This window comes from Molothrus ater, chromosome 12 (genome assembly GCF_012460135.2).
Source record: "Molothrus ater isolate BHLD 08-10-18 breed brown headed cowbird chromosome 12, BPBGC_Mater_1.1, whole genome shotgun sequence".
Taxonomy (NCBI): Eukaryota; Metazoa; Chordata; class Aves; order Passeriformes; family Icteridae; genus Molothrus; species Molothrus ater.
The window spans coordinates 17,887,576-17,900,557 of record NC_050489.2 but is presented as its reverse complement, the minus strand read 5'-3'; the positions used below and the strand labels follow the sequence as shown (position 1 = coordinate 17,900,557).

The 12,982-nt window shown below is 42.6% G+C and overlaps 1 protein-coding gene across 1 annotated transcript; it reads left to right on the top strand.

The window, feature by feature from the left end:
* Positions 1 to 289: 289 nt before the first annotated feature.
* Positions 290 to 12,955, top strand: MEAK7 (MTOR associated protein, eak-7 homolog). The gene is given in 10 exon segments (XM_036390365.2): positions 290 to 444; positions 616 to 730; positions 1,838 to 2,014; positions 4,548 to 4,745; positions 4,747 to 4,779; positions 5,246 to 5,390; positions 6,032 to 6,472; positions 7,676 to 7,794; positions 8,632 to 8,811; positions 9,815 to 12,955. Coding segments are annotated over 8 exon segments (1,419 nt in total). The 5' UTR covers positions 290 to 444; positions 616 to 730; positions 1,838 to 1,846; the 3' UTR covers positions 9,950 to 12,955.
* Positions 12,956 to 12,982: the final 27 nt, after the last annotated feature.

The following is a 12,982-nucleotide window of genomic DNA, read 5'->3' as shown; positions in this document are numbered from 1 at the left end:
TCGCTCAAAAATGAGGGTTTCCTCAGGAAAAAGCGTTCCCTTAGAGAGAAGGTCCCCTCAAGGCTGAGGAAGCCCTGATGGAGGCAGGCTGGCTCTCGCTGTGTGCGGAGCTTTCAGGCTGCATCCTCACCGCCCGCCTGTCGCCTCCAGATCGCGGGGGCAACACCGCGCTCCTCGCCTTCCCTGCCTTCCTCCATCCCTTCCCTGCCTTCCTCGCTCCGCCCGTCCCTCCCCGCGGCCGAGGGCCGGCCCCGCGCTCCGCCCCGGCCGTGCGGGCGGAGGTGCCGGATGGCGCCGGCCAGGCCCGGGCCGGTGTCACAGCGCGGGGCCCATCGGGGGCTATCGAGGCCCGGGCCGGTGTCACAGCGCGGGGCCCATCGGGGGCTATCGAGGCCCGGGCCGGTGTCACAGCCCGGGGCCCATCGGGGCCGGCCCGCCCTGCCGGTAAGCGAGGGGCGGGCGGGGGGCTCGGCCCAGCCCCAGCCTCGTCACTGGGATGGGGCGGGAGCTGCTGCCGCCGGCTGCGGAGGATGAGCTGGGCACCCCGGGAATAAACCCTTCAAAGCCCCCTTTTCGCTGCTTAAATTAACAACATGTCCACGGTCTGTTTTTTAGGTTGTAGTGGTTTCCATTCAGCCCTCGGTGCTTACCGCACAATCGGCGTCTTCCTCAGGCAAACAAGGCTCTAGGCCTGAAGGTGAAGCAGCCACAGCCCGGCCTCTTGTCTACGGTAAACAAAGTTAACGACAGAAATACTGCATTGGGCTCAGCACTGTGTCCTTCAGACGTGGCTGAAGGGCTGCATGATGGGCTTGTCTACAAAAGAGAGATGTCAGGAAGGATATGGAATTTACAGAAAGAACCCCCTGCAAAATGATGTTTTTGTTCCATATCTGATATTTTCCATATCGTCACCCCAGGCTTGTGTCTTCTCAAACAGGTGGGAAGGCTGTTGGCAGTGGTGGCCTCACTGTGGTCGTGGTGGAATTTGGGGTTTTGGGCACTGTTAGGTCTGTGCTGTGCTGCTCCAAGGAGAAGGGCAGAGCACATGGCCCAGACAACACTAAAAATCAATCTGTAGTGCAGGTGACTCCTGGGACTTTGAGGGAAATAGTTGTACCACCAAAAGTAAAAAACAAAGAAACCCCCAAACCAACCCCCCACCACTCGCTTTAATTCTGTGGGTACCAACTCCCAATGATTGATTTATTGGTTTCATAAAAATCTGTGTGTTTTTAGTGGGTCTTCAGTTGTGTTCCTAAATGTTTTTGTTCCTTTGTTTCAAATTATTTTTAGAATGTGTCCATGAAAAAACCCACTCTTATGTGATTTTCAGAGACTTTGCAGTGATGGTGTTTTAGTACCACATCATATTGGCAAACTTAGGTTCAGTCCATTAATGCACCAGAAAGATGCAGCATAATCTGTCATAACTAATCCATTATCAGGCTTTTCCCTTCATGTTAGGGATGTAATCCAGCTGTCAAACTCACGGTCACTTTGTGTAAACTAATTTTACCGTTAGATCATATTGGTTTTTCCACTTGATAGAGACTTGACTGAGGTTGGCATTGGTGGCCAGGGTGATTTTAGCCAGGAGCTGTCAGACTGTCAGCTTTAAAGCACAGTTACTGTTCACAGATGTTCTCCAGGTTCATTGAGCCTTGGTGAATACAGAGACTAAACAGTAGTTGTAATAATTTCCTGTAAGGCTGCTAATTTGCTCTTCTTGTAAAGCTTGCACTGGTATGTCAGTCTGCTTGATACGTCTTTCATGGCCCTTGTGATACCTTTCTGTGTTTAATGTTTCTTTTGATTTTTTTTCTCTCTGCTTCAGGTTGAAAAGATGGGGAATGCTGAAAGCAATGCCTATCAGAATCATCTTTCCAGATTTCTTCCTGAGGAGCAGTCTGACATTGATGGACTGTTTGACACCTTATCAGGATCCAGTGGCTCATCTGGAGCAAAAAATGCCAAAGCTGCAAAGAAAACTGTGACTCTGGCAGCACTACAGGTAAGAGAGTCTGTTATTCATCATATATCTGGGATGTAGTGCACTGAACAGAATTCCAGAAATAAACTATAAAGATGTGGTATTTTTTAAGGATTGCTCATCTCAATTTAATTTTTTGTATTTTGGGGCAGGATGGATATTTAACTTGCAGTTTAACCAGAGTAGTGACTTTCAGGTTTGCATTTATCTCTTAAATTGCACTTTTGGGTCCATTTGCAGCTTTCCTGATTCTGAAGTAAGTTAGGGTGTATGGAAATATTTTCACAGAGACCTGAAAAATGGGAAGAATATTTTTACACCTGGAGTCTGTAGTGTGGGATCATTTACAGATTGTCTTGAGGAGCTGTCACAAAGTCAATTTTTATTTGGTTATGCCTGTCTCCCTTGACATATCACTCTCTCTAATCTCTTCACTTGTACTAAAAGGAGAGAATTCAATTTGACTTGATTAAGCTGTGGCTCCCTGTTTTAGCTAATTAACATGCATTATGCTTCTGATTAACTTTGCATTCATTTTCTAATCAAGAAAAGACAAAAATGAGTCATTGGGATCCTTAATAACTTCAGCTAGTCAGGAACTAAGTGGCCAAATGTATGTGGTGGTAAAGTGCAGTTTGATGTATATTACACAGATAATGGAGTCAAATTAAAGCTCATTGAAAGCAGCAGGTTATTTTAAGGTGTTCAGCAATGCCTGTGCATACAGACCAGCTTCAGCCTTCCTGCAGCCTGGCTGGCTGTGAGCTGTCACCAATTTTTAGAGCACCAAGTTTGGAAATGATGTTCCTGCTCCCTGGTTTCTCAGCACTAGTTCATCCACTGTCCTTGGTGCTTGTTAATTGTTTGGGACCTGGCAGAAGTTCTCTTTCCAGAGATCAGTGTCTCCCAGATCAGTGTGATCTTTGATGAACATTTACCTTTTTTCTTCCTTTTTTGTTTGCCATCTTAAATGAAAATCTTTTGGAAGACTTCCTGTAGGTGCAGGGAGAATGGCAATGGCATTTCTGCCTTGTAGGTGACAATGCCTCATGTCTGGACTGAGATGTGACAGATTTGATCCAGCTACAATCTGGTACCACTGGTGAGGCCCCAGGCATCTGGGCCAGGACAGGCTGCACTGCATAGCTTGGGAAGCAGGTGGAGCAGGAACCTCTTGATGATTTCATGAAGCCTTTTCAAAACAAGGGTTCTAAGCTGTCAGAGGTGTGAGTTAGATGGTTATTAAGGATTCCTTTTTTACACACCTCCTTTTTTTCACACCCCAGGCCCACTCTTTGGAATAGCTAGAAGCAAAACACTCAGTGAAGTGGTGGGATTAGGTAGGGAGTAGGCAGGTAAATCAGCAGTGTGAAGTAAAAAATCCTTGAGTATAATGTTTTAGTTGTGTTCCCTGCTGCCTCTCCCACTTGAGGCTCATAGAGGATTTTTAGAAAGCCTCTCAAAGGCAGCTGTACCCCCGTGAGCATCCCTCCCTCGCTGTGGAGCTCTCTGATGTGAGTGCTGTGGCTGCTATTGCTGCTGCTGCTGCTGCTGCTGCTGGAATCAATGGGAGCTGTGGCACTGACGTCAGTGCCAGCAGCACCGAGCTCAGGGTGCTGGAGCTCTCATGCCCAGCAACAGCCATTAACAGCAAATAGCAGCAGCCCAGGTGGCTTCCCAGGGGTGGTACTGAGCCAGGAATCAGCAACAGCAGCTCCCCTGAGTGGAGCTGCACTTGGGCTTTTAGGCAGGCGGGGCTCCAGTGATTTCAGCACAGTCCCCACTGAGCTACCCCAGTGTGGAAGAGTCAGGCCAGGTCCTCAGCACACCTCTGTGCACAGTGAGGACCCTGGGTAATCACCTCCTCCTCTGTGCATGTACTCGAGGTGATTTATTTTTAAACTCTGTAATTATCTTGAACGCTTTGAATCCAGAGTCAGATCTTTCCCACAGAGCTGTGATGAGTGATGATACATTCCAGCTAGATTTCAATTCAAAGGGCCAAACATGCAATGCAGATGAATAAGTGCTGATTTTGACTCTCTTTAACACCAGGGATGCTTTTTAAAAATCAGGTGATCTGTGCTTCAATTAGTTGCTATGCAGGGGGAAATTTTCCGGGAATGTTTTTACACGTGTATGTGGGGTTAAACACTACCTTGAGGCCAAAACTGAGATATGGAAAACACTCCACTTGGCTTTTAAGTGAGCTGCACTATGGAAAGCAGAATTAAAACACAGTTTTGAATGTTTTACTGTCAGAGCTGTAAACCTTTGCACCAGTTAACACCTAGAAACCCTTTGCTAATATCCTATTAAGCCTTTACAATGTTGGTTTTTCTGAAGCCCATGGTGTTTCTAGAAAACAGTATCAACCTAATTCACTAAAAATACCACTCTAAAACCAGAAATTTTAAATTTTTCTCTTGGCAAAGCACTTCTTTGACAAAAATTATTGCTGATACTACATACTGTATATCAGCACAGATTAACTGGAACACATCAGTTGTTCTTCATTTGTTAAACGTGCTCTTTGCTGTTTCTCTCACTGCAGGCACACACCCGGGAGCCCCTGCCAGAGGCAATGACTGCTCGCTTGTACCATGGAATGAAAAGCATTGACCTGCCTGGCAAATCAGCCGGGCTCAGTGAGCAGATTGCTAAGGAGCAGTTTGTAATTTTTATGTCAAACCTCTTAAAAGGGAATGCAGATGAGAAGATTAGCATCATAATGAGAATGATCGCCAAGACCGGGAGGGCCTCTGAAGGGCAAACAAATCCAAGAGGTAACGGAGCAGTTAAATGTGTGTTGGGGGGACAGTAAGAAAGCAGGGCTGTGGTTAAGAGCCAGCAAGGGCTGTGGTGTGGCTGGTGCTTCTGGGAAGTGAGTAAAATGCTTTCTAGAGCTTTACTTGCAGAATCAACTATGTAACTTTTGAGATATCACAGAACAGTAATTCACTAGCAGCTCCTACACTGCAAAACTTGACCTTCCCCTCCCTCTTTCATTCTCTATTTTATGGAGGTGCTTTGTGAAGTAACATGTATGAAACAACTTGAAAAGGGATCCTTTTCAAGGCCTATGACACTGAAATAGCATTTCTGTAGTTCCTGACTTGTCATGGCAAGAGATGTGTCTGCCTTTGGGATTACAGTGTCACTACTGCTTGACTTTATCTTCAGACAGTCCTTTGAAGCTCTTGGAAATTTCACTTAAGAAATACCAAAATGGTGATGTTTTAATCTTTTAAGTTCACAGAGGATCTGATCACATCTGTAGTCCATGTACTGAGCTACAGGAAGGAGCTGAAAGGTTGGAGTTTGGAGAATACGAGGGATTCTTCAAGTGGAGTCAAAGCTTTGGCTTCTGAGCTGCTCTCAGAATTGAAGCTTCCAGGTAAGCAGCCCTGATTCAGCTTATCCCAGAGCTTGTGTAAGCAGTGATCTCATGAGAATTTCTCTCTTTAGGTCGCATCTTTGAATTTTAAGGGTGAGACCAACATTTCAAACCTAGTGCTTAGAAAATGACATTGGCATTTTATTTATTTAACCTTACCATCTTTCTCCCCTAAATTCAGGTGAGATTTGATCTGAAGTCCTAGTTTGTCATGGAACATGTGTATTTCACAAATACCTGACTTGAAAGTGATAGGAATGGGCATCTAAATAATATTTATTTAAATATAAAATTTATCATGTATTTTTGGCTATGTCCTTTTAAAAAGCATAGTTCTGTCTTTGCACTGTTGTAATAACAGATCTTGCTGTCTTGTAAAGAACACTTCATGAGTTGTAGCTCAAAGTCTGCATTTCTAAATCATGACAGCCCAACCAAAGAATGCCACAGGTAGAGGTTTCTCAGTTCTATGGTTGCATTTGTTTAATTTGTTTAATGTTGACATTTTACTTTTCCTGGCTCCTTTCAAATGTGGTTTTCTGTCCATTACAATAATGGACTATTATGTTTACACTTAAAAATCACCTGATTATTTTCCAGACAGGAGACTTACTCCTCTCCCTGTGTGTCTTATTCCTCAGATGGGACAAAACCCGTGGGTTCTCAGCTGCTGGAGACAAGTTTTGACCAAAGTGCCATTGAGGACTGGGTGTACCGAGTTCCCCAGATCTCAGTTTTCCTCAGTGTTGTCATCAGGCAAGGTCTGCACGTCCTGCATTCCCTCCCAGACCAAACCAACGACATCCTCAACCTGCTTCCTCACTGCAAAGGCATCAAAGGAAGAGGAGTTGTCAGTCTCTTGGACATCCCAGCCATCATCTACATCAACTCCCACCTGCCTGCAGAGATGCAGCACAAGTGGCAGCTCTTATTTTCCTCCAGGCTCCACGGGGAAAGCTTCTCACAGCTGTGTGCCCATATAGTGAACAAAGGTCCTTGCATACTGATCATAAGGGACTTGGATGGTTTCATCTTTGGTGGGTTTGCATCTCACTCCTGGGAGGTGAAGCCACAGTTTCAAGGTAAAACTCAACTTTTCTTTCTTTAGTATCTCTGGTATATTCCCTGGTTTTTGTACAGGCACCAGAATCCTGTCCCCTTAATGGATACTGTCCCTTTAATGACACCAAGTGTTTCTTAGACTTCCAAGTGGATTTCTCTGTGGCAAAAATAACACTGACTTTCAAAGAACATAAAACACATGCACAGTTATTCTTAGCATGGCAGCCAGGCATATTGCTGATTAATATTTATAGTTTTTTATTTGATAAGGCTTTTAAAATTGCAGGACTTACTGACCACAGAACAAGTTTTCAGGGAAATCCATCAAGCCCTGTAGCTTCTTAGGTTGAAAATCAAATGAAAATGAACGAAGTAGAGCACAGATGATGAATTAGTGTCTAAATAATTTGACCACAGGATGGCAGTCCTCCATCAGGAACACCTGAGCCTCTCTTGCCATTTGTGCACTGTGTTCCCTTTCTAAAATCCAGCAGCCAGAGGATTCTTTGGACAAGCTAAACTTCTTGTTCCCTTAAAATTTTGAGGGAGAAGAGAGGGTTTTTGAAGAGCTCTTTGCAAGAATGTTTGTGATGGATTTGTGAAAAAAAATCATGGGCTATGGGTATTTGGTGTTGCTGGGAATCCTCATTGTGGCTACATTAGAAACTTAATTCATGTCTTAAATGAGTGTTTGAAAATTACCACTTCAGACACTTGGTATAATATTATTTTACCCTGATTACACATCCATTTCCTTGTATTTTTTCCTGATAGAGAAACATACAAAGCCTACACAGCAAGCACACCACAGGTGCCTCTGAATCCTGAACTGGGCATGGTGAAAATTGCTCTAAATCATTGACTAAACTGATTTATCTGTCAGTGTAGTCAGAACTAGGGATGTCTGCATTCAGTTTGTACAGATCTGTCAGCTGGCCAGTGTTAGGTGATATAATGCAGGCTGGGGTAGGTGACATAGTGACATAATGTCCTAGTGGTGCCTCTGACTCTGCCCTTGATCACAGCCTGTAATTGCATTGATTTTTGTGACTGCACAGAGTTCACTGAGAATAAAAAAAATATATATAAATCTTGATGGGGGATCTACTGGCTTTCTGAGATGGCAGCTGCTGTCTTTGAATTATTCAGCTTAAATTATTTTTTCTAATTTATTTGTTATTGCTTGACTTCTTGTCTGACCTGAGGTGCTTCTCTGTTTGCAGGTGACAACAGATGCTTTCTGTTTTCTGTTTTCCCCACTCTGGCTGTATACACATACACAGGGTACAATGACCACTACATGTATTTAAACCATGGCCAACAGACTATGCCAAACGGACTTGTAAGTATTCAGAAATGATGATTTGGAAATTGGATTTGTGGCTGGTGTTTGGAAGTGTTTTGTGGGTTTTTTTTTTCCTTCTGAGAGCAGATTTATTTCACTTGTTATTCTCTGAGGAAATTTGCATGCCTGAAGCAGCACAAAACTACAAAGTAATCTGTGTAACTGAGGATTCTTCCACTGGCTGCTCTCCCTGCCACAGCAACTGCTTTTGGAATTATGGAGGAAAATTCCCAGCAGGATGAGAGTGCAGACATTGCAAGCAGCTGCTGCTGCTGCTGTGTGATGACAGTGGCAGGAGCTACTCCTACTCAAGTTCCCAAATGAGCTCTCCAGATGCAGAGGAGTTTCTGCAGAGGCACACACCACCTGTCCTGGAAATACTTTACAGTTTTGGAGCATTATGTGCCCATAACTTTGGGGATTTCCAGCAGGCTGGAATTAATTTGCTCTAGAAAAAGTGAACAACATCAAATTACATTATTTGATTATTTGGTTTCTCTAGATACTTTCCTAAATGGAAAGGAGGCAGCAAACCCAAGCCCTGCCACTCCATTTGAAATGGAGCTGTTAATAGTCAATAAACAAAAGCCAGGAGTTTAATTTGTGGCACAAGTGACAGATATTTGTATTCTGTGAAGCACAGAGGTAGGGCAGTATCACTCAGGTAAATTTTCAGTAGTGTTCAGGAATAGTAGATGTGGGTATCCCCTTTTTTCACCTACTCACAGAAGTGTGGCATAAATAGTGACCACAGCAGCTTACTTTCAGGTTTCCTGACTTTGCCAGTCTGTTTCCCTGTGCAGGATGTGTTTAATGTGCTGGTTTTCTCCACAGGGTATGGGTGGACAGCATGGCTACTTTGGGCTCTGGATAGACAGTGACTATGGGAAGGGCCACAGCAAAGCCAAACCTCGCTGCACCACCTACAACAGCCCCCAGCTGTCAGCCAGAGAGGATTTTACACTGGATGCCATGGAAGTTTGGGCAGTGGGAGACGCCCCTGAGAGTGCAGGGGTAGGTGAAATTGTGAATTGAACCTGTGAAATTGTGTCCTGGTGGGAACAGAAGTTGCGAATGTAAAGCTCATGGTTGCAGTTTCCTGTTCAAACACTCTCTCCACTGTAGTCAGGAACATGTTCTGTACCTGGCCCTGTGCTGCCATGTGCTTTGTAGCACCAAATAGCAGAACTGTAGTGGAATTATTGAGGTTGCCAACAAGAAAGAATATCAGGAGGTGATAGAGTCAGAATAGCAGTACTTTGAATTTCAGAAGGCCTTTTTGATACTGAGGAATGGTCTCTGGGAGGAACCTCCTTGGAGGGGCTCAGTAAACCCCAGAGTTTCTAAAAGCACTGGAAACTCTCAAGTAAAGTCTAATCTCTAGTTCAAGAAGGGACTCAAAAGCTTTCTTTATCAGTAACTTTAAATTTACTATTGTTTTACCATAAATTTGTGTGAATAGATTTATGCCAGTCTTTCTGCACATTACTTTGGGGAATGAGTAGGACCCCTCTCTCCAGTCTCCTCTATCCCTGCAATTTATTCTCTTATTAAACTGTCTGGTCTGTACAGTTTGGTGGGGTTTTAAAATTTATTTCTTTTTAATTTTTACTTCTTTTCATACTAAATTCATCTACCCTGACTTCACTGGACACATAACTCTAAGTAGAAACAGAGCAGACTGTTTACAGAAAATGTTGAATTGTAACTGGATCTCTTTAAAAACCTCCCATCAGCACTTCAGACTGAGATGGGGTTAACCAGGATGTCCTGGATGGCTTATAACCTGAATAAACTTGAAATATCTCACTGTCATCTTAGGAAAAGTTTATGGCTGTTTTATGTAGCTGCAGCAGTAAAAATCATTTGACGTGTTTGTGAATTTTGAAATTGGAAACACTTCTTCTACATTGTGCCAAGCTTGCAGACTACATCACTTACAGACTTTTGAGTGTGAGTCTTCCCTGTAGCCTGATACTGACCTTTTAAATTGACTGTATTTTATTTTGTTTTGAAGAGAAAAGGTAAGAAGAGTATCCTGGATGTGGATCCTCAGGCTCAGGCCTTGCTGGAAATGGCTGGGAAAAGCCGTCAGAGCGAAGGTCTGCGGGAGCCCGTGGAAGAGGATGAAGGTGATGATGATGAGAACTAAAGGAGCCACAGTAACATGTAAAAACTTCATTTTTATTTGCTTCAAGTGCTGGTGATGTTCCTTGGACAAGATATTTTTTCCTTTTTTTTTTTTTTTCCCCTTGAATGTACCTAATTGTCTGGGACAAAGCTTAAGCCTTGTACTTGTGTAATACTTAGGTCTAAAGCACTAATCTGCCTGAAGGGTTTTGGTTGGGGAGGACAGAAAAATTAACTGGGGACATAATCATTAGGCATGACTGAGCTCCAGCTGAATATGAATCTGCTTTCATTCCCCATAGATCATGTCTGCACACTGAATTAAAGGCAGCAGAAGTTATTGACAGTATGGCTTTCTGTCCTGGAGAATTGATATGTACATAGTTATATATTTATAAAACCTGTTCCAGGCACTGATTAAAGCTCTTATACCTCAACTGCACATATTTATTTGCATGCAATGAAATTAGTCAGCAAAGCTTACAAACTGTAACAATGTCTTACAGTGCTGAACATAGAATAGTCCTCATGATGCCATATGAAGGGTGCTATAAATCTGCATTGCTTCAGTTAAAGCATTAAATTTCAAACTCTCTAAGTCAGATTTTCAGCAGGTGATTCCATGTGAGCTGTAGGATGTTACACAACAAGTTTTATAGTATGACACTAGCCCTTGTGCATCTCTCTTCATCTGTTTCTGCAGAAACTTGTCTGTTGCTTTAGACCAGAATCATTGGAGCCATATTTATCCTAAAAATACCTCCAACAGAATTCTCTAGAGAAGGTAAATTCTTCAGCAGCCTCATGAGACTGGAGTAAAAGATCAGGCTGTAAAAAAGGTTGAGTAGGAAGCAGCCACAGTTAATTGAAGATAGAATCTACAGATACCTTGTGAAAGAAATAAAAATCAGGGTTATGTCTGTAAAATGTTTAAAGAAGATTGCTGTACACTTTATTTCCACAAAATGAATCATTACTCTGTTATGGAAAAGAATCCCCACAATGTGAAATGCAGTTGTTGGGATTTGTGCTCTGTTTTGTGACTCTTCACCAGTCAGCAGCACCAATTTTGTCAGGTCTCTTATACTCAGGACTTTTTCTACTTGAATTAGTTCCCATCTCTCAGTAATTATTAGTTTGACCTCGCTAATTTACTATGTGTAATTAACTTGTCAAAAAGAACCCTTTGTAGTAGGGACTGCAATTTCTAACTCAGCAACAAGTGTTTGGTTATCAGTGTCTCTGACTGTCAGTTTTTCTCCTCCTCAGGAGAGGACTGTGTCCAATCCCCTTTGTCCTGGCATGAGTTTGTCTTCTTTGCAGCTTAGAGAAAAACAATAGAATTCTATAGTTTCTGCTCATGTGGCCTTCCTTGAAATTCTTTCCCTTGGAGTTTTCTTATATGAGATTTTTTCCCCCACCTGTTGTTTTTCATGAGGAGCCAGATTTGAATATTCTGAACAATCTGCACTTGTGCCTTAACGTTGATCTCATTTGTAAAAATTATATTAAACAACATGAATTTAGTTTTGAAAGGAGAGCATGAACAAATCACTCCAGCCAGGCATCCTAGGACTCAGCTGGTGTGTTTTGTGGAGTACCTGAACTAATGCTTGGGGCATTTGCATGCTGTTTGCTGCAGTACAGAGAGTGCTGTGAAAGGCCTGGGACAATGTCCTTTTATGCTGTACTTGCTTAGAGATACCAGATAATCTCCCAAGTTTGTAACACACAGAAAAAAATAAGCATCAGAACAATTGCACTGATATTTTTGTATAGTTTTCTTCTCTCTATATATAAATAGTATTTAAATATTAAATTTTACAATGTAAGGAGTATTAAGTACATGATGCTGTCTGTAAGTGTGGTGATATCAGCTTTTGTTTGAACATTCTCAAACTCCCACCATGAGTCTTAGAGGTGTTTTTCACTTAGCACTGCCTAAGCCTATTAAACACTCCCATGTAGATGGCATACAGTTGAATTTCTGCAGTTAAACATAAAATAAACAGCTAGGCTTTATTTTCCTTCCATTACAAGGCAGAAGCTTGTTTTTGAGAACTGAAACCATCTGCAAGGGTATAAAAAAAACCTGAATTGTACAAAGCTACTCTCCACCAAAAATATTTCAGTGGCCAGGTTTTCTTTGATTTTTAATGAGTGTTAGTAAAGCTGTTTCTTTCTAGATTTTGATTCCAAAATATAATCCTGCTTGAACTTCATCTTGTGACTATCAGCATAGCATTGTGACCTCTGAAATTGTAGTTTTTTGACAAGTTTGTGTCTGAGACTCTTCCTCTTCACTTTGAAGGTGTTAAGCTGGGGCAAGAAGAAAACTGACACTGGCACTTTAGCAATGTCTCAGTAGAGCATTATTTACTAGGACATCACTGATCCAAGCAGGAGATGGCATTATTCCAAATTGTTCTTTAAATGTAAAAGACGGGCTTAGGAAAGACTCAGTTTTTATTTTAACCTGAGCTAATGATTAAGAAATCTGGGCTTCATGCTCATGCACCTAAAATGTCCAGCAAGCTTTTGTCAGCAGTAGGCTGAGCTATGATCTGAACAGCTCAGTCTCTTCTGTGCAGTTTTGGCCCAGCTGCAAAGCCCAACATCCCCACCCTGTTCCTGACTCATCTCTGTTCTCAGGCTCTTTGGAATTGAGTCCCTTTCCCACTAAATCCATCCTCTGCTGAGCATTGGGTCTGATCAGCCTGATTCTTCTCCTGTCAGTCACACAGGTACAAAAACTGACAGCTGAGGGTTGGCACTTCAGCTCCCTGCTCCAGTTTCCTTGAAAGTCTTGCTGAGTCAAGGCTGGGTATCTGGGAATCCACAAACACTACAGATTGAAGGAAAAGAAATGCTTCAAGGCAGGTCTTTTCCATTCTAGTGAAACATTAAAGGATGTGTCTAAATCACGAGCCTCACTCAGATACTTGTCAGTAACATTTTAAAATGTAGATTTTATTAATAAAAATGAGTTTGATTTAAATAAATAAAATTTCAGTTTATGCACAATAGATTTTTCTGTACAGGTGTGAAACTCTTC